Below are 21,497 nucleotides of genomic sequence, written 5' to 3' on the forward strand. Positions count from 1 at the left end.
GCTGTGCGCTGGTTCCAACCCGTCTGGCAACGGCTACAGATCAGACATACGTTCCAGCTGTGCGCGGAGACTTTCCGTCGGGCATCAGGTAGCGTAGGGATATATGGATTCAAAGCATTTCACAAGGCATTTGGCTAAAATAATATATTCATTGATTCATTGATTGGATGATTAAATATGATAACAAACTCTCCTATTTATAATACTATAATACTACCCTAACTTATTGAAAAATAAAACTAAGATATGGTGAAATAAAAGATACTCCCTCCGTTTCACTATAGTTGAGTCATTTTACCATTTCGAGAAGTTTCTTCATAGTTGAGTCCAATATTAGCAACTGAATGCGTTAAAGTTGTCAGCCAAATTATATTATCCTAATTTCTCCAACCGAACGCCGCCTAGATTTATAGTAAAATTATGTCAATGCGAATGAGTTAGTAGAATACATGGTTTACTACTAATAATTATAGAAGTGATAAATTTATTGAGCGAATGAAAATGAAAGTAAACGACAAATTTTTTGTGACAAATTAACGTCCCGAAATTTATGAACTTTCGTTGTCAAGGTGAAAATGATTATGTCAAATGACCAAATTTGTTAAAAATACAGAAAATCAAAGTCTAGAAAGGCTGCTTATCTCATTATTTGTAAAGAAAGACTCAATTCTCAATAAAATAACTGAAGTCCTTTTCGTAATTTTCTACAGAAGAACCTGCCTCTCACTTAATTACTCTCCACACATTCAATTTCGTTATATATATATCTATAAGCAAACAAGTGATCAATCAATATCAAACATAGCTACTATGCCCCTTCCACAAATTTGTAGTACAATCTTGTATTTCATTTTCCTGCTTCGTTTACCAGCAATATGTGGTGGTCCAGTTGCCAAACCAGGATGCCGAAATATGTGCAGGAATTTGGCCATTTCATATCCATTTGGAATCGGGTCGAATTGCTCGCTCGACCCGTCCTTTACCATTAGCTGCAACACTTCCACAGAGCCTCACAAGGCGTACCTTTCCATCATTGATAAACAATTGACTGAAATAAACGAGACCTATATTCGGGTCAAGTATCCGAACCTGGTTTCCGTTTGCTATGAGTCTGAAGGTGATTTGCATAAAGATAGTAGTGTGAGTGTGAACTTGACAGGGACTTTGTATTCTCTGTCCATGTACACAAACAGGCTCACAGCCATAGGATGCGACGATGCTGTGCTGCAGTCCAATGGAACTTACAACAACGGGGGCTGCTCAGCGTTTTGCGAGGACCACAACGCTAAAACGGGGTACTGTCCGTTTGATCCTACTTCCATCGGTAGTGGTTGTTGCCAGGCTCAAATCGTCGGAGGTAATTCCCAATTTGAACAATAATTTTCTTCAGTTCCATTATAGTTGAGTCGTTAAGTTTTTTTTTTTTTCGGCATAATATTTATTAAAATGTGAATGAGTTTGTTTAGACTGCTGCTATTGGTAATCCATGCCATGGATCACCAGCTAAAGATAAATTATTTAAATATTAAAATAAAAGAGAAGATGGGATTTTGAACTTGACCTGTTCACCATTTTCCTTGGTCAAAATAGAATTCTTTTTTGCCAAAATGTGACACATTTCACGTATAATTATATTATAATTATTTTTACAATTTAAGTATTGTAATTTTTACTCCATTATTTTTAAAAGGATAACTAAAAGTATACTATTATATTGAAATTTGTGTACTTTTTCAAATACAATTTGACGTATGATTGTAAATTTAACTATATATGAAAAATATAAAATTATTTATGTAAGTTGTTGATAATTTTATACTCCTATGTTAAAATTAATTATATATTTTGTTAGTATTTCGTATTAAAAAGAAAATATTCATTAGCTTTGGTTATGTATATGGTTTTATAGTACGTCAATCATATGAGAGACCAATTATTAAAGCTAATCGCTTAGTTTGTTATATTGAAATGATGTGTTTGTTAACGTCACTAATTATATAACTACTACTAATATGCAATGATTTCAAATGATAACAAATAGAAAAAAGTTGTTTATTAATTGTATTTTTAAACTTAAAGTTTAACCCATCTTCAATATCATTTGTCATTCATCTATCAAAAAATAACATACTGTAGTGTTTTTTACTTTGAATTTAAACAGATACAGGTTTAGTGGGAGCAGAATTAATAGACTTGAGCAGGAAAGTGCAACGTAGGAAGCTTTTCCCATGCAGCTACGCCTTTATCCAGGAGGTCTCAGACACATATAAAACAGGATTTTCGTATCCGTTGTTCTACCTCCATAACTCAACCGCACTGCAGGCTGACAATTGGGCATCGGCAACAAGTCCACCAGTGGTGCGGCTGGACTGGATTGCTGGGGTTGAGAACTGCAGCCGAGCAAAGCTAAATCCTACTACTTACGCATGTCGAGATGATAGGAGTTTATGCGTTGATGTTGCTAACGTCAGTAGAGGATACAGGTGCAGCTGCGTGCAAGGATATGAGGGCAATCCTTACCTTCCTGGAGGCTGTCAAAGTTAGTACTTTTACTATTCTTTTTTCGCTAACACCCTTAACTAACACTATCTCCAGCAATTGCATTTCCCAGTTCAATTGCAAGAAATGGGTGCCAGGATCAGTGTGGGAAACTGTCAATTCCATTTCCATTCGGAATAGGGCCGAATTGCTCTTTGGATCCATCCTTTGAAGTAGATTGCGATACCTCCGCGAACCCTCCCAAAGCTTACCTCTCTATTCTCAAGAAAGAAATCACCCACTTAAATTTATCACAGGTTCGGGTGGACTATCCAACACTTGGTTATGCTTGCTACAATAGGTCGGATCCTCAGCAGAGAATCATTAAGACGGAAGAGCAAAGCTTGAGGATTGACTTGTCAAAAACTCAACTCACGTTGTCGGAAGATAGTTGGATTTCCGTGATCGGGTGTGATGATATAATGGTGGGTATGACTCGACATGTCAATCGAACTTCTGTTGGCAGTACATGTGCAGCTGTTTGCAAGGATAACCAAATTGCTAACGATTATTACGCATATTGTCCGACTAAGAGGGCTGAGTACTGGCCTGGCAATGGCTGCTGTAGGGCACCCATTCCCAAAGGTATTTACATATTTCTTATATTCCAACACAGTAATAAAGTGATAAAAGAAGGAGATATTTGGTTGCAGGAACCTCCTACCTGGAAGCCAATTTGAGCGAGTTGAGTGGCCGATGGCCGCGAACCAATTTCTATTGTAGTTACGCCTTCCTTGGAACCAAGGATGACTATTATGAAGCAACATACCCCATTTTGAATAACTCAACACAGATTCTATCTAATGATCCACACATAAATTACCGACACACGATAGTTTCACTGGACTGGAGGATTGGTGCCGTAAATTGCAAAGATGCGCGATTGAATCCGACTGATTATGCGTGTCAGAATAACACTAAGTGCATTGATTTTGATGATACAGTTAGAGGCTACCTCTGCAACTGCTCCGAAGGATACCAAGGCAACTCTTACCTTAGCCCAGGATGCAAAGGTTACTACTTTTTTTAAAAAAAATTATTTTCTTTATCTAATAATCTAATGCTTTAAATCATAATTTGAAATTGAGTACTATTCAAATAGATTTAAACTTGTTTCTACTGCTAATCGATTGCATTTTACATGTTTTACGAACAGATATTGATGAATGCGCTGATAGTACAACTAATGCATGCGTTTCAAATTCAATGTGTATCAATGTTGTTGGATCTTATCACTGCTCATGCCCCAAAGGATATGTTGGTGATGGGAAGAAAGATGGCACCCGCTGTATTAAGTTGTCGCCATCCAACACCAAGGCCATAATCTTGGCAGGTAACAAAATGTTTTCATTGTATCCCACAAAAAATGAATCTTACTTTTTTTATGGTAAAAGTCAATACATTGAATTTATCTATTTCGGGATAAAATCAAATGCAAACTATAAATATTGTATAAACTAACAAACTATGATCTGAACCATTAGAAAATGTCAACAGATGACAAAATAACACCAACAAAAAACGTCAACACAGTGGTGGACGTTGTGTTGACAATGCGTTGACATTTTATAGTTGATGTTATTTTGTCATCTGTTAATATATTCTAACGATCCAGATCATAGTTTGGAGTTTGCACTATATATTGAATTTGCATTTTATCATTAACCATCTCCTACTTTACCTCATTCCTCTATGATATTATCTTTCTTATTTACCCTCATTCTTTTTATTTAACTCCCCAAATTCTTCTTGATCATCTTCATGTCCAAAATAAATTCTCATTTTTTGGTTAAGATTATTCTTTTTAAAATTAATTATAAATATCATTTGTGTTGTATATAATGCGTTATGGCGCACAAAAAGCTGTAAAACATAAATAAAACAATACTCCCTCCGTCTGCCATTAAATGTCCCACTTTTTTCTTTTTTGTCAGTCCGTCGATAAATGTCATATTTCACTTACCATTTTTGGCAAGTGAACCTCATATTCCACTAACTCACATTTGATTATTAAAACAATATAAAAGAGTAGGACTCACCTCCACTAACTTTTAAGACTAGTTTCTATACGAAGTCAAACAATTCTTAAAATCTGAGCCGGTCATAAATGGGACGTCTATTGGCGGACAGAGAAAGTATGAATGATCATATGCAACTTAATAAGATGAATTCAAATAAATAAACAAAATAGTATTCTCTACATCCCCTTTAAGATGACCGCCTTTAATTTTTTCTTTGTTCCAGTCAAAATGATCACCACTTTGTGTTTTTGAAATAAACATCCTCTCTCTCTTCTCTTCTCTCCTTATTGATATACCAACTACATTGTTCTCCTTACTTCACTCCGGTCAATAGCTTCACCTAGAATCTCATGCCACTCAAGAAAATAGACATCTTGAATAGGATGGAAGAATGTAACATAATGTGGTTGACTTGTGCATCATTATATATACATGCTAGCAGTTTCTTAGTCAAGTAATTTCATTTACAGGTATGGGCTCTGGATTAGGATTTCTTGTACTCATCTTAATTTCCTTTTGGTTGATTAAAGTATTGAAAAGGAGAAGGGAAAAAGTGATTAAGGACAGATTTTTCAAACGAAATGGCGGTCTTCTCTTACAACAACAACAAAAAAATGAAGGCACAATTCGAAAAACAAAACTTTTCACTGCAGAAGAGTTGGAGATAGCTACTGATCACTTTAATGAAAACCGAATCCTTGGACATGGAGGGCAGGGTATTGTCTATAAAGGTATGTTATCTGATGGAAAAATTGTGGCAGTGAAAAAATCAAAGTTGGTTGAAGAAAAGCAATTGAAACCGTTCATAAATGAGGTCGTTATATTGTCACAAACCAATCACAAGAATGTGGTCAGTTTGTTGGGTTGTTGCTTGGAAACGGAAGTTCCTTTGCTTGTGTATGAATTCATGCCAAATGGTAGCCTTTATAATCTCATACATGATCCAAATAATGAATTTCCATTTCCATGGAACATGCGTTTGAAAATCGCAGCTGATATAGCAGAAGCATTGGCCTATTTACACTCTGCATCTTCTGTAGCGATCTATCACAGAGACATCAAGTCAAGTAATCTCCTTTTGGACGAGAAATATGTTGTCAAAGTGTCGGACTTTGGAACTTCAAAGCCCATTTCTGCAGGCCAAACTCACTTAACTACTCTGGTTAAAGGGACGTTCGGATATTTAGATCCAGAGTATTTTCATTCGAGTAAATTCACGGAAAAGAGCGATGTTTATAGTTTTGGAGTGGTTCTTGCCGAGCTTCTTACTGGTAAAATGCCAATTTCTCTCGATGAGGAAGAGGAGGAAAGAAGCCTAGCTACTCGGTTTCGTACGTGCATGGTAAGAAACTGCCTGGACATGATTTTGGATCCTCAAATTTTGGAGCAAGGTAGAAAGGAAGAGGTGGTTTTAGTGGCTAAACTTGCTCAAAAATGCTTGAATTTGAAAGGAAAAATGAGACCAACTATGAAAGAAGTGGCTATTGAATTGGAAAGTTATAGGTTATCTCAAAGGTCTATTAGAGTTGAAGATGAATCTGAAGATGTGAGAGTCGAAGATAACACAGAAGATGTGAGGATTTTTGAAGACATTCCTGGATCAATTTCAGAAAATGATTTCACATTGCCAGGTAGATAGTGTGTGTAGCCGTGTTGTATAAGAATTTACACATCTGTTTTATTTAATTATGTTGTCAAACGAATTTCTCCGCTTTAATTTTGTATACGAATTCTCTATGTTTATTTTATTTTGATGCACATACTGTAACAAAAGTTCTCTCATCAGTCTCAAATTCCGGCCAAGTCAAAGTCTATATGTGCGGTGCGGTGGGTAGAACAGTGCAATTGGATAATTCAAAAACTGAAATTGCGCAAATATATCTAAAAAAAAATATCCTGAAATTAATTTTTATGATTAACACAAAAATATACTCCCTCGGTCCCCATAATATGAGAGACTCTTTCAATTTAGCCCATATAGGGAAATTGGTCTCTAAAACCATGAACTTTGCCTAAAATTTGGTATTTCCCATGAACTTTGAAATTGGTATATAATATCACAAACTTTGCATTTTGTTTGGTATTTCCCACGGCATGTTTATTACTATATTTGACTAACTTACGAGTCTTTTATCATACTTGACACAATTAAATCAACGTGGTTTTCAACGTGACTTTTTATACTACATGTTATGAACTTAAAAAGTGGTTTCAAATATTATAAAACATATCACGGTTGCCTATGTTAAATAAGATTTTGATGAAAGTATCTTATTTGAGTGAGTTCAGGAAATACCAAACAAAATGCAAAGTTCGTGATATTATATACCAATTTCAAAGTTCATGGGAAATACCAAATTTTAGGCAAAGTTCATGGTTTTAGAGATCAATTTCTCTTTTTTATATTGATTTTATAATAAAATGTGAGTGAAGTGAGTTATTGGATTGTGGGACTTATTTACTCCCTCCGTCTCATAAAAGATGTCACACTTTTTTCCTTTTTAGTTTGTTACATAAAAGATGTCACATTTTCCTTTTTGGAAAAAGTTCTCTCTCACATGAATATAAAAATGTTATTCTCTCTCTTCATTTAACACACAAAACAAAACCTTCTAAAATTTCGTGTCATCCCACAAGTGTGACATCTTTTGTGGGACGAAGGGAGTACTATTTATATTAAAAATGAATTGTAACAATTATTTAGGGATTGACCAAAATAGAAAAGAATGACAATTAATCTGAAACGGGAAGTAATATGTAAGAGGTGGGTGTGAATTGAAATAGTTAGCATTGGACTTGTTCATCGTTAACAAATGATGAGGGGATTATCGGGAGAAAAAAATTCAATGATCCAAATATACCACACGGCATCTGATTTGGTATGTCATACCAATATAATTGAGATCCTCTGATGTGCTAAATAGCACAGCAGGAGCTGCTCTCTCTAACACAATATTATAATAATGTACAAATATTTAAGTTTTTTTTATTATTGAGGGAACATCTTTTTTTATCCACGAACTTTGACAAAGTATCATTTTAGGTCCGTGAACTTTGAAAATATCATTTGAGATCAATCAACTATGCATTAATATCATTTGAAGTACCTTACTTAAAGGGTACATATTTTTAATAAACTTATCATATACTCATATTTTTTATAAATATCTTTACAATATATTTTTGACGAATTTTCTAAATATAATTTAACCTTCAATATTAGTATCACTTAATTTTGTGACATGCAAATAAAATTGCTTCTTCAATTGGTATATTAAAGAATTTTAAAATTGAATAAATAATTTTTCTTCCAGATATTGAGGGTGTTTTTTTATAAATATCTTTACAATATATTTTTGATGAATTTTCTAAATATAATATGACCTTCAATATTAGTATCACTTAATTTTGTGACATGCAAGTAAAATTCTTTTTTCAATTTTTTATATTAAAGAATTTTAAAATTGAATAAAGAACTTTTCTTCCATCTTTTTATATATACCCTTAAAGATATTGAGGGTATTTTCGTTCAGAAAAACTTGGGAATAGTAAAAAAGTACTTTAATTGATATTAAACAATAGTTGCCAGACCTCAAATGATATTTTCAAAGTTCACGGACCTAAAATGATACATTGGCAAAGTTCGTGGACAAAAAAACATGTTCCCTCTATATTATTTACAGTACTTGATTATTTTATTATGTTGTACTCCCTCCGTTCCATAGTAATGGATGCATTTCTTTTCGGCACGGAGATTAAAAAAAAATTGTGTTAGGTGAGTTAACTAAAGAGAGAATAAAGTGGAAAATGAAAAAGGTAGAGAGATGAAGAGAGAAAAAAGTAAGAGAGAGTAGAGTAGGTGTGAAAAAATATGTTGACTTTTATTAAAAAGGGAAATGACTCTATTACTATGGAACGTACTAAAATGACAAAATAACTCTATTACTATGGAACGGAGGGAGTATCTGACAGCAGGGGCTGCTGTGCAAATAGCACAGCAGAGGATCCCCACCCGGGGATTATCTCGTCCTCTGGGCTTTGGATATGAAAACTTTTAATTCTTAGGTCAACTATCTCATCCTTTTAGGTACCTACAAATTAGCACAAGAAATAGTTACTGAATACGTGGATGAATACCCATTGTCTAATTAAAAAAAAAGGAAATAGTTAAACCAGAAGAATGGATGTGCACCATGCATGTCTCTATACCAAATTTTATTAGTCTATGGCAATACTAAAAAATTTATACTTCAACGCGTGAAAATATGAATATTGGGGATGATATAGAATTAATGTATAAATTGTAAAGTAGGAGAAGAAGAATAGTTAAATAGTGTAAACTGGATCATATTATTTTTAATTTTTAATAGTAAGCTACAATGGTATAAGTTGTAAATAAATTGATGTATATGGGTAATGAGTTGAAAATAATTTTTTATAAATAAAAATAGACTATTTTTATGGAACGAATAAAAAACGAAAAATGTCATTATTTTTATGAGAAGGAGGAAGTATAAGAGCATCCACAGCGCGGCGCGTGGATGGCTCTATCTCGTCTCGCACAGACGAGACCACGGCGAGACCGCGCCACGTGGCGCTAGGCGTGACGCCCACTCGCCGGCCCGCGAGTGAGCGTCGTAATTATGACGTCATTTTTATTTATTTTTTTTAAATTCGATTTTCAGGAAAAAATTTTTTAAAAATATTTTAAAAAAGAAACGGTAATATTACCCTTTTTTCCAACGGTAACCCTTTTTTTATATTTATATTTATTTTTTTATTTTTCTTATTCAATAAATACACCCTACTCTCTTTCATTCTCCATTCCACACACAAACACTACAAATACCACATCTATTCTTCTTTCAATTCACATCTCTTTCCCTCTCCAATTTCTGTAAAAATGTCTGGTGACGGAAACTCCAGCGGCTCCAGCGACTTCGATTTAAACGAGTTTGGCGATTGGGGGGAATGTTCAACTCTTTGGCTGGTTCGTCGACGCCGAGCACCCAACGCTCGGCGACGCCGGCGCCGTACCAAGCACCACATTTTGATCTGGATGCATACTATCGTCCTCCCCCCCCGAGGTCAACGCAGGGATTATCCCAAATTAGGGTGAATTTTCCGGAGGAACACGCTCCGGAATACTTTCCGATAGGAGGCTCCGCCAGTCGCGATGCCGAGGAGGAACAGGGCGAGGAGGAGGAGGAGGATGAGGATCTAGGCCGTCATCTATACATCGGCAAGGAGACGTTGGCTCTATACACAACATGGCTCACCGTCTCCTACGATCCCATCGTCGGAAATCAACAAAACCGCAAATGTTTTTGGGAGAAGGTCACCGAACTTTATGAAGAGTCAAAGCCGAAGGGGATTCCCCTTCGCAACGTGAAGATGCTCCGCAGTCATTGGGACCAGTGCAATAGAGATGTCAAAAATTTTTGCACGATCTACAGGGGTGAAGCGGAGCATTACCAAAGTGGAGCCAGTGGGGCCGACAATATGAGAGCGGCGATGCGAGTGTTTAAAGACGACGTCATAAAAGATTTCAAACATATCAATGTTTGGACATTGGTCAGAGACAAAGAAAGGTGAGCTGGCGGTGTCTGATCCTCGAGCTCGAAACGCACGAAGCACACGGAGGGTGGCTGCTCATCTAGTGAGGGCGGCGGGTCAGGCAACGCCTCACAAGAGTTTGACACGCCCACCAATGTAGGTGGCTCCTCCTCCGGTTCACGACGTCGACCGCAAGGGACCAAGACGGCGAACACGGCTAGAGGGAGATGGAGGGGGAGGGGGAGGGGGAAGGGGAAGGGCCGAGGTGAATCAAGCCAGAAGGGCTCGGGCTCAGGCTCGAGCACTTCCCTGTGGTCCATATACATGCTCGCCACGATGGCTGACACTTCCCGCATGACGCATCCCCAATGTGAACATCATATTGCCGGAATGCAGGAGATGGCAAGACAACTTGGTATTCGACCATCCACTAACCCGGGTGCACCGCCACCGACTTCAGGGGATAATTCGCCGGCGGAGTAGTTTTTAAAATTTAAGTTTTTGAATTTCTAGTATTTTAAATTGTCTTTTTTATATTTTTAGGATTTTAATTATGTATTTTTATTTTTTTAGGATTTTAATTATGTGTTTTTCATATTTTTAGGATTTTAACTTGTAATTTTATTTTATTTAATGAAGTGTGTTTTTTATTAATTGAATTTGTTGAAAATAAAAATAAAAAATGAAATTGAATAAATAGTTAAGAGATGAGATGGTTAAGAGATGGAGGGATGTATGTGTTGTCTCTTAGTTAAGAGATGGAGTGAAAAAGTACAGTGAGGCCTTTGAATAGTGAAGAGATGAGATGGATAAGAGACGGCGTAGTGGATGCCTAAGTATAGTAGTGTAATACCGAATTTAGATACTCTCTCTTCGTCCTACAAAAATATGGCCCCCTTTTCTTCTCCGTCCGCCAATAACAATAGCTCATTCCATTTATAGAAAATTCTCCCTGACCTATTACTTATGTAAACCAATTTATTTTTTATTTTAATACAACTATGATCCACTATTAAACATCAACATTAAATACTAATAATAATATAAATCACATTATCACATTATTCATTAACACTATTTTAACTAACTTTTTTCGTTCTTCTCTTTACCAATTATACATTAGTTTTCATGTCGTCCTAAATATTTAAATTTTTTCTTACATAAGTAGTAATATTGATAAGCGAGATAATTTTTTTGCGATAAAAATAGAATGTGAAACCAACCATTTTGCTTTGCCCTAACCCCTATTCATTAAAGACACTGGATTCCATTTACCTTAAGCTTTCCCATCTATTTTTGCAATCTCAAGTAAGCGAAGTCACTAAGCAATTGAGCATCATCATTCATCTATAACTTTTACAGCAACTCCCACACACCTTCATCCCACAATATCAAAGTCTCAGTTTCAAGAAAATCACCATAATTTGATTCTCAACTTGTTCACAAACTTGCAGAAAGATGATCGGAGGGAGGCTAGGAGAGAAGATAGGATTGAAAGAGGATGTGATTCAAAGGGCTTGCAGACTGTCCATGAAGGCTCATGAAAAGGCCCCTGGGAAGCCATACATCCATGAAAAAACCCGGGGCTCCAACGATGTTCTCTTCGCCTTCCCCGGTTCATGGTGCGTGGATGACTGGTTCACCAGGGATCCATTTGGGGAAGTTAAGGTTGATGTCTCCAAGTTTCCATGTATCAGGAGTGTTGGCAATGAAGAGATAGGATTAGTAAATGAAGCTTTTGCTACAAGGTTTGATGCCCTATTGAGCAGATCACCACTTGCAGCAGAGGTATGCAAATCTTGAATATAGACTGAATTTTTAGCTTATATTGAGATTTTAGCTTTTCTTGAATTTGTTGTGGCCTTAGTTTGGTTTGGATGATCTTGATTGCCTGAACTTTTCATGTGGAGAAAGGGAGATTTCCAAAGATAAAATGGGCCACAAGGTGTTGATAAGGTTTGGTACACACACACACATGTTGCTGTGTGTGAATATGTTTTGGATTGTTTATCAAGATGAGAGCTTCAATATAAACATAGTCTATTTAGTGATTGAACTGTCTTTGAACTCAAAAATGGATCTCAGGTGGAGAAAGCTATGTCTGAGAGGAAGCAGGTCGTCTTCGCGGGGCATTCCTCAGGGGGTGCAACGGCCATTCTCGCAGCCATTTGGTGCTTTGAGAAATACATAAGATCCAACCATTCTCAGACAATGCCTCTCTGTGTAACTTTTGGATCACCTCTACCCGGAAACCATGTCTTCTGTCATGCTCTGAAGCGCGAGAACTGGTCCCGTTGCTTCTTCCACTTCGTGATGAGGCATGATGTTGTGCCAAGGATAAACCTGGCTCCTCTCTCGAACATCCAGCCATGGCTGCACGCCGTTCTCGAGTCTCTCAACCCGAGATCACAGTTCCATCTGCAGGACTCGTCTGCAGCATCAGGTTTCCTGCTGTCAGTAATGAAAAACGTGCTGTCTGTGGCAAGCCATGCCGCATGCAACCTCAAGGGGTGCACCAGTTTGCTGCTGGAGACTGTTGCGAGCATAGTTGAGCTCAGCCCTTATCGGCCTTTCGGGACATTCGTCTTCTGTCCAGGGAACGGGAAGCTTGTTGTGGTTGACAACCCGGACGCGGTGTTGCAGATGCTCTTCTTCTGCCTTCAGTTCAGCCCTGAGGAAGAAAACACAGAGTTTCTGCATAAAATGATGAGAGACCATTTCTTATATGAAAGTGAATTGGAAGAAAGCCTAAATATGCAAGATGTGATCTACTTAGACAGTCTTGTAAATATCCCTTTAGATGCTCAAGCCACTACCTCTTATTCAGCTGCACTAAATGATCTTGGCCTTGTATGATACTACCACTCAATGCTTCAAACATTCACACACACATACACAGAATCATGACAGCAATTGATCTATCTTGATGCTTTTTAACTGATTTTCAGACAGCTCAAGCACGGCTGTGCCTTCGCGCTGCTGGTGAGATGGAGAGGCAGAAGACGGAGAATCAGAGGAGAATAGACTCCAACAAAGACATCATTAGAGAAGCACTAAAGAAGATACATGAATACAAGACTAGCTGTGAGATTAAGAAGATTGGCTACTATGACACCTTTAAAATCCAAAAAGATATAACTGATTTCAATGCCAATGTGAAGAGGCAGGAGCTCTCCGGGATATGGGACGAGATCGTCGAGATGATCAAGCGGTACGAGCTGCCCGACGGGTTCGAGGGCAGGAAGGAGTGGATAGAGCTAGGGACCTTGTTCAGGCGACTCATGGAGCCACTAGACATAGCGAACTACTACAGACACTTGCTGAACGAGGACACAGGGCCTTACATGGTGAAAGCAAGGCCAAAGAGGTACAAGTTCACGCAAAAGTGGCTGGAGCACGCAGAGAGGATGGTGGCCGGGGGGAGCTCTGAGACGACGTTTTGGGCAGAGGTAGAGGAGCTGAGGGCGAAGCCGTATGATCAGGTTAGGGGTGAGGTTCTGAGGTTGGAGCAAGATTTGTATGCATGGGTTAGTAATGGATGGATGGGGACAGATGTTTTCTTGGAGGGTTCTAGTTTCAGTAAGTGGTGGAAGACACTCCCTCTTGAGCATAGGTCTGGTTCTTGCATTGCAGCCTTTATAAAACACTGAAGTCTTGTTTTGAAAAGTATGGGTGGGGCTAAATGCACCCCCAAAATCCTCAATATCACCTCACTTGCTAAGAGATTTTTAGAAGCTCTCTCTAAATATCCGTGTACAAGAAGACAGCACAATACATATGCCATAAAAATAGTAGCAATAGTTAAAACCCAGCTCTATGAAATTGCAGAAAATACAAGCACAAAATTACCATCTCAACAAAAGTGTGATACAGAGATGATGAACCTCAAACAGCACAAGTTGAATGCTGTTTACCACATAATAGCAGATAAATCACAACATTAGTTCAGCTTTTGTGATCTGCATTTCGATCTATACAAAACCAAACATACTCTGCTCCTCTCTTTGTTTCCATCCCACATATCCATACACTTTAAGAGAGAGAGGGAGAGAGAGATGGATGGCACAAGCTAAAGATAATTTATTCAAGTTGAATTGTAACCGGTCAAAAACCATTTGAAATAATTCAGTTATGAACACTTGCTTTACACTGAATGACTGAATTCATATAAAGAAATCTGACCTACACTGTTACTCAAAACATATACACTTGAAACTAATGTACTGTAAGATAATCTTCTGATCCCAAAATAGGTGAAATCCAGCCAAGTCACCGGCTACCATTGAAAATGGATTATGGATGGTTCCAAATAATTAAAAGGTACCACCATGACACCATCACTTTTGAAAGAATGCCATACATCACCGCTGGTTCCTTTAGTAGGAAATGGAATACCTTCAAAAAATGAAAAAGAAGGGAGATTTTTCTGTTCAAGAATGAGCTAACACATGAAATATAAGGTAAAAAAGAGTCTCAACGTTAGGGATGTTAGTTTGCATCATCTCTAAGCCCAACAAAACGCTGCCAAAATCAGAATAATAGTAGCATTAGTTTGCACCACAATGTATAATAGATTACTGTAAACTTCAAGACCTTCCCTGACTCTCCTCACTGATTCAGACTCAGGTTTATTCTTTGTATCACAAGGAGAAGGAGAAGCCAGCATGCCTACTTTCTCCTCCCCACAACAATAAAACAAGAAAAGAGTCTGCACGTGTAAGAGAAAAATATCTAAAAGACTAATAGTTCATTAAATGAGATCTTCTTACAAAGCAAATTCGACTGTTTGAGTCATCACTTATTGTAATTACTGGGACTTTCACTGCTGTCATTTCACTACATCAAGAGCCAAATCCACCAACTCAATGGTTGCATGCTAGCCTGTGTAGCATTATAACAGTAACATTTCAGCACACTAATCTCTTGGTTTCACCGATCCCATTTCAGCCAGCATACGTATGCACAAGCTAATAGAGATCAGTAATTAGTACTAATATTTATCTATTATCTCAACTTCTTTAGTTAATAACAAGCTCCCATACACATAGTTGATAGTACAAACAAAACATTGTTGGTTGTACAAAGTTTTCATAACTAGAGTGACTCTCAGTCCTCATACATTGAATTCTTCTTGTGCATACCAATTCAAATATTGAGATCCATAGCATTTTCAGAATCTCTGTAAAATAAGAAACCATTTTTTCTCAAATGAAATGACCACTGGGAACAAAATCAACTATTAGAATACATTGAAACAAGTTTTCTCAATTTAATCTAAATCAGCTAAAAAGAAGATTCACAGAATTGATAAATAATAGAAAACAAAGCATTTATTCAAAATGTTTATGCACCTCATTACTATATAAGTGCAGCTATTCAATGATAACACATAATATATATACATACATAATTATATATATAAAAGCAACTGAAATCATAAGGGTGCTAGATTGATTTCTCTGTGCTCCAAAATCAAATTTCTATACCAATATCTAGGACTGCGAAAAACAGTTTTAAAGCGACAACAAACGCAATGCACACCGAGAAAAAAGAGAGACCTAACATACAGATCAAGGAACGGAGACTCTTTCTAGGATCTTGTTGTCATGCTACAGGTACGATTAAGTCGAAAAGTCAAGCTCCCACCATCCAATGTGGCCTCTCCTTCAACAGGGCTGCACTCATACTGCTTCCTGCAGCCAGGACAACGCCCATCTTCCTCAAGAATTCTCTTGTGACAGAAAAGGCAGAGCCTGAATCCACAGAGACAGGGGACAAAGCTTGAATCTGTGAAATCAAAATCCTCATAGCATATCGGACATGATGTAGGGACTGGCCCGACATTCTTACAGCCCCAAACGGAACCTCCTAGACCAAAATGCCGATCTGAATTTAACCCACTACAATATTGCTTTGACAGATTGGGTAAACTCTGAGGCCTAAATGTATCATCAGGCCTCCAAGCCTGGCATTTTGCTTGAGATATCCGCACAGATGTCCTGTCACTCTCTTGCTTCTCTCTTGGATTATCATTCTCACAAAAAGGCTGCTTTGCCAAATTCACCCCAGAACCACATACCGCAGTATTTCCATGCTTCTCCACAGGTAATCCATATCCCGAGCTGGGATTATGACCCAAATGCTTGTCTTCCATAGCAGCCAAAGCATCAGCCATAGCCTCCCAATCATCCAAGCAGCCATCATCACCACCATTCCCTTCATCTTCCTCACTCATGATACCCGAAAAGCAACCATTAGTGCTACAGCTGCTGCTGCGACCACTGCTGCTGCTGCTTCGGCTACTGGAAGTAAAATTGACGCCAGAATCATTTCCGCCTAATGCACTACTGGTGGGGCTGTTGGCAGGCGAGGATTCGAAATCACTAAAATGATGAACGGATAATGCATCTATATATATTCCATCCTCTCGCCTTGGACTTTTCTCCAGCTTCTCAATAGGCATGTTCTTGTTTTCCAACTTCATCAGACCCCCTTCACCATTCACCTCCTCCTTACACCCACCCTTACCCTTCACTTTAAAGATTAAAAATAAATAAATAAAACCGTTTGGTAATCAAATACTAGTAAGTAATCAAAGTGAAAATAACTTTCAAGTAATCATATCCAAGAAAGCAAAAAAACAAAAACACTTTACGGAAAGGAGAATAGTGCTTCCAAATGGTGGGAAAAGGGCTGTTTCCAATACCTTGAGAAAGCCACTGTTCCCGACGAGCATCAAGCTTGCACTGCTTCAACTTCGCCGACCGATTGGCCTGAATTTCGAAAAATATTGTTTAACAAAAATCTTGTAAAATTGCAATTTTAAACCACATAAATTTCATTGAATGAGGAAAAGTTATCTCCTTTCCATTCACAAGAAAGAAATCAACATGCAGCTCACAATGCATGCATAAACTCATAAAGGGAAAATCGAGAGCAGAAAACGAACCTTTTTCTTCTTGGGCAAATCCTTGGGGTTGGATGAGGCGAGGGCGACAGACGCGTTGGGGATCGAATCGGAAATCATGGCTGAGTCGACTAGGTGACGAATCGGAAAAACCCTAAATTGATCGATTGATTAAACGGGCGCGGAGAGAGAAAATTAAAGCTACAGTGAAATTGAAAAAAAAATGGATAAACAGAATTCAATTTGCACTTCTCCTTTTTTCGACTGTACGAACAACACTGGCCGTCTATATATAGCCCTCGCAATTACTTTTCTACCCTTACGTGTCGCGCGTCGCACGCAAAGATCACGAGAAAGGGCAGTCATGCGAGATGACATTGGGGGCACAATGGTAAATTCAAGGGCTGTCGTTATGTAACATTCTAGAACAATTACATTTAGTAATTTAGCCACAGATGTAGGGCAGAATTGGTAATGACCTCCAAATTTATGTTACTACAATGTGTTTTGGGGAAATTGGAAGGTCAATTACACATAATAAATGTGATATTCACTAATCAGATACTCCTAAAGTAAGATGATACGTTTGTAGATTTTCTATTGAAGAGTGCAAAATGCTTTTTTTCCATTTATTGCATAGGTGTCGTAAGAGTGTTGGTCATCTATTGCTATTATCAACATGGTTTCTTTAAAAAAATAAAAATTAATTTCCATGATCGAAGATGAGGAATTGAGGATCACATCATAACCTCTTTTGGCAAAAGAAATTGCCTCAAAATCTCGAAATTTTCATCTTTTGTGGTGTTTTAAATTCCCACATTAACTCCCATAATAATAAAGTAAACATCATTTCCTTTCCTTGGCGAAAATGTTTTATTACAACATAGTCCATATATGAAATTCTTTTAAGTAGATTGTTTTGTTTTTGTTAATTATTGATTTTTTTGTTAATTATTATTAATGATGACATGGATGAAGTATTGACGAAATTATTGGAAGCGATTCTGTTTTCGTATATAGATAGATAGTGTGTCAAGAAATGCAACATTTTGTCAGATATATTTTGATAGTTAGTGTTGACTAAATATTTGATAATTTATTAACATTATTGATATGCATAATTTTTTCCAATATTGAAAGAGATTAAATCAGCACTTAATAATTAGCCCATGTTTAGTGCGCGTATTGAATTATGTGCCTGTATCTCTCAGAAGTCGAACAAGCCCAGAATGTATGGAGCCCAAACATATTCAATGTGCAAAGCCCAAATTTGGCCTATTAATTTATCATCATTTAGTATAGTGTATTGATCTGGTTTGCATAAGAGTCTTTATATATTCAACATGCAATTTAGAAAAACAATTCAAAATTTGTAACTTTTTTACAATTGTTTCCGACTAGACATCATCATAAATTAATACTAATATCACGATTTGTAAATAATTCAACACAGAAAAAATCAACTTCTTTTATTTGGGTGCTAGTCCTTTAACATATTAGAGGATTGTATACACATAGTATGGTGAGTTTCATTGATTGATGAAATGGCGTTGAATAAATCTAGAGAGGATGGCTACTAATAAATGTGGACAGATTTTTTTCATCCATAAAATAAATTTTGGTAACTTATTTGAGTTGGTGTGTGTACAAATTCTTGAACTAGGCAACAAGACTCAGAACAAGAAAGGTCGTCCGGTTGGCATGAATATTGGCATCGAGCTGTTCGATGCCGAGAAATATGGGATGTCTGGCTGGCTTTGGACCGTTGGTGGAGGCGCCATCGATCGGTTTTTTTGTTACCAATGTCTCTTGGAATACATGAAGGGAGTGTTCGGTTTGCAAGATTGTATCCGAGATTAAATTTATAGTGTGCTTGGTTCATAAGATTCAACCCTACAACTCAATCTTAGATGGATAATTATGGGTTAATTAGTCATAACTAATCCCCTATGACTAAAATAATTTCACAACTCAATCCTAGATTGTATCTTGGTATTATTTTATCTTAAAATCGACACCGAAGAGTTTCAACTAATTAATGCTGCATGAGAGCAAGAACGAAGTTATAATCTTGCTTGTTTCAACACAAATCAATGTTGATCCTAGCTATGATCATGAGTTACTTGCTTCACTTTTTTGTGATAAAATCAAATTAACTAGCTAGCGATTTTGTCATGTACTATTAAACTCATCTTCTTAAATTGGTTCTTTTCATATTGTAATAGTGGATATTCCAAAATGATGTTTGATGAAGGACGGAAGAAGTATATAATTAAAATATCATTATTTAACATCTAAAATAATTTGAAAATAATACAGAAATGATAAGCTAGCTTACTTAACTATTTTGAGGGAACATCTTTTTTGGTCCATGAATTTTGCCAAAATATCATTTTAAGTTCGTGAACTTTGAAAATATCATTTGAGGTCCATCAACTATGGATTAATATCATTTGAAGTACTTTTTTACTATTTCCAAGTTTTTCTGGACAAAATACGCTCAATACCTTAAAGGGTATATATTTTTAATAAACTTATCATATACTCATATTTTTTATAAATATCTTTACAATATATTTTTGACGAATTTTCTAAATATAATTTGACCTTCAATATTATACTGTATTACTTAATTTTGTGACATGCAAATCAAATTGCTTCTTCAATTTTTTATATTATAGAATTTTAAATTGAATAAAGAACTTTTCTTTAATAATAAAAAATTGAATAAGGATCTTTTCTTGCATATCATAAAATTAAGCGATAATATTGAAGGTCGAATTATATTTAGAAAATTCATAAAAAATCTATAGTTATAAAAAAATATGAGTATGTGATAAGTTTATTAAAAGTATACACCCTTAAAAATATTGACGGTATTTTTGTCTAGAAAAACTTGGAAATAGTAAAAAAGTACTTCAATTGATATTAACTCATAATTGACAGACTTCCAAATGATATTTTTAAAGTTCACGGATCTAAAATGATACTTTGTTAAAATTCATGGACAAAAAAGATGTTCCTCAACTATTTTTACAATTCATAAAGCCAGGATTTTTTATTTCCATATTTCAACTGGGAAACGGGCTCTATTCATATTGTGAGTCGATACTATCCAATAATCAATACTGTACAACTTTAAAATCGATGAGTCAAAGATATATAGAGACTGAATTAAATCAGGTAGGCGAATCCATGTGTGATGTCTGCTGCCTGCTTATGATTGAAACTTGAAACAAATTCGAAGAGTATTATTAACTTCAAACCAAGATACATAGTAATACATTTTCTGTGGTTTCAGGATCCCGGCATCTAACACTAATGTTATTGTCGGAATTTTGACTAAAAAATATTACTACTACTACTTTGAATAATTTATAATTCAACACTGCCAAATTTTATATATATAGTCCAAAGACAAAAACATGATTGTGCACTTGCTTGCATGTGAAATTATGAGAGTTTGCATGATCATTCAAGACTTTTAAAACCTTCTAATTAGTAGGTCCTCTATTATTTGCAACTAATTAATTTAGGATTTCCATTCTTTCTTTCTTTTTTTGTAACTTTTCACTGTTTCACATTCTCACGCATAGCATATTTATGAACTGTATTTAATTTTAATAAATTTTCATAATGACGCTTTGAAGAATTATTCATGAGTTGAAATTGACCCCCCTTCTTCTTAACCCCAATACAAATTTATGAGTACATATATTTAGGACCACATGCATGCATGCATGCTGAAATCTGAATATCTGTATCACTGTATGCATGTATATGTGTAAGGATTAGAATCCCAACCCCCAAAAAAACCCTAATTACTAGAGTTTTGTCCTTTCAAATTGGGTCATTTGTTTGGATCAAGACTTTCCATGTTATGTGGCTGCTTTGCATGCAACGACACTTCACATGCCCATTCTTGGACTCGTGTCCACATACACATGTGTCTTCTAATCATATTGCCTCCCATTATAAAGATAATTAGGTAAGGTTTATTTTTGTTCAATTTTGTATTAATATGCAAAATCATAATTTTTGCATTAATTGTATATTTTGTGAAACACTAACATATATTAATATAAAAAATAGGATAAATTCATGATACTAGCCTTAAATTGTGAAGTCATTATCAAGAAACTCAGAATCTCACGAGATACATTTGTCAGAAACTATTACTGTCATATGCATTAGTATATTACAAGGTTTGCAACTGAACTGGAGATAACAAACACATGAGTATATAAGTTAAAATTTAGAAATATTTTATCATTCATATTGATTTTAACAAAGTTATATGCATGCTTTGTCCAATTAAAGTCTATCAATTAAGACCAATAGATCAAGTCAATGAATATATGCCATATCAAAATCCCCTAAAAAATGAAATTTCAAAAAATCAAAAATAATAATGAAGTGAAAGTTTCTCACACTCAAGTATACAAAACATACCAATCATTACTCATATATATATA

At 36.1% G+C, this 21,497-nt stretch overlaps 4 protein-coding genes across 12 annotated transcripts; 3 read left to right on the forward strand and 1 right to left on the reverse strand.

Moving 5' to 3' along the window:
• The first annotated feature begins 810 nt into the window (after window positions 1-810).
• On the forward strand, window positions 811-6,262 carry LOC125216185 (wall-associated receptor kinase-like 8). The gene is made up of 7 exons (XM_048117843.1): window positions 811-1,357; window positions 2,162-2,253; window positions 2,323-2,539; window positions 2,596-3,123; window positions 3,192-3,551; window positions 3,695-3,871; window positions 5,030-6,262. Exons 1-7 carry the CDS (start codon window positions 811-813, stop codon window positions 6,196-6,198), a joined length of 3,090 nt encoding a protein of 1,029 aa, XP_047973800.1. The 3' UTR covers window positions 6,199-6,262.
• A 3,268-nt stretch (window positions 6,263-9,530) lies between these two features.
• LOC125193900 (glutathione S-transferase T3-like) lies at window positions 9,531-10,154 on the forward strand. The gene has a single exon (XM_048091837.1). The coding sequence runs from the start codon at window positions 9,531-9,533 to the stop codon at window positions 10,152-10,154; it is 624 nt and encodes a 207-aa protein (XP_047947794.1).
• Window positions 10,155-11,343: 1,189 nt separating this feature from the next.
• On the forward strand, window positions 11,344-13,849 carry LOC125219971 (protein EDS1B-like). The gene is made up of 4 exons (XM_048122073.1): window positions 11,344-11,423; window positions 11,570-11,903; window positions 12,201-12,965; window positions 13,064-13,849. The coding sequence occupies exons 2-4, from the start codon at window positions 11,574-11,576 to the stop codon at window positions 13,763-13,765; spliced, it is 1,797 nt and encodes a 598-aa protein (XP_047978030.1). The 5' UTR covers window positions 11,344-11,423; window positions 11,570-11,573; the 3' UTR covers window positions 13,766-13,849.
• Window positions 12,134-17,266, reverse strand: LOC125219982. 9 transcript variants are annotated; one of them, XR_007176277.1, is made up of 5 exons: window positions 17,065-17,266; window positions 16,822-16,888; window positions 15,683-16,649; window positions 14,885-14,996; window positions 12,134-12,786 (listed from the first exon to the last, which is right to left on the reverse strand). XR_007176277.1 is itself a non-coding variant. In XM_048122120.1 (4 exons), the coding sequence occupies exons 1-3, from the start codon at window positions 17,140-17,142 to the stop codon at window positions 15,706-15,708; spliced, it is 1,089 nt and encodes a 362-aa protein (XP_047978077.1). In that variant the 5' UTR covers window positions 17,143-17,266; the 3' UTR covers window positions 12,134-12,786; window positions 15,683-15,705. The 9 variants fall into 9 exon arrangements, 6 of the variants coding, with proteins under 6 accessions (XP_047978077.1, XP_047978083.1, XP_047978061.1 ...); XR_007176276.1 differs by lacking the exon at window positions 12,134-12,786 and adding an exon at window positions 14,176-14,510; XR_007176278.1 differs by lacking the exon at window positions 12,134-12,786 and adding an exon at window positions 15,257-15,294 and having other exon boundaries at window positions 14,728-14,996.
• Between the last annotated feature and the right edge of the window lie 4,231 nt (window positions 17,267-21,497).

The sequence above is a fragment of the Salvia hispanica genome, chromosome 1 (genome assembly GCF_023119035.1).
Source record: "Salvia hispanica cultivar TCC Black 2014 chromosome 1, UniMelb_Shisp_WGS_1.0, whole genome shotgun sequence".
Taxonomy (NCBI): domain Eukaryota; kingdom Viridiplantae; phylum Streptophyta; class Magnoliopsida; order Lamiales; family Lamiaceae; genus Salvia; species Salvia hispanica.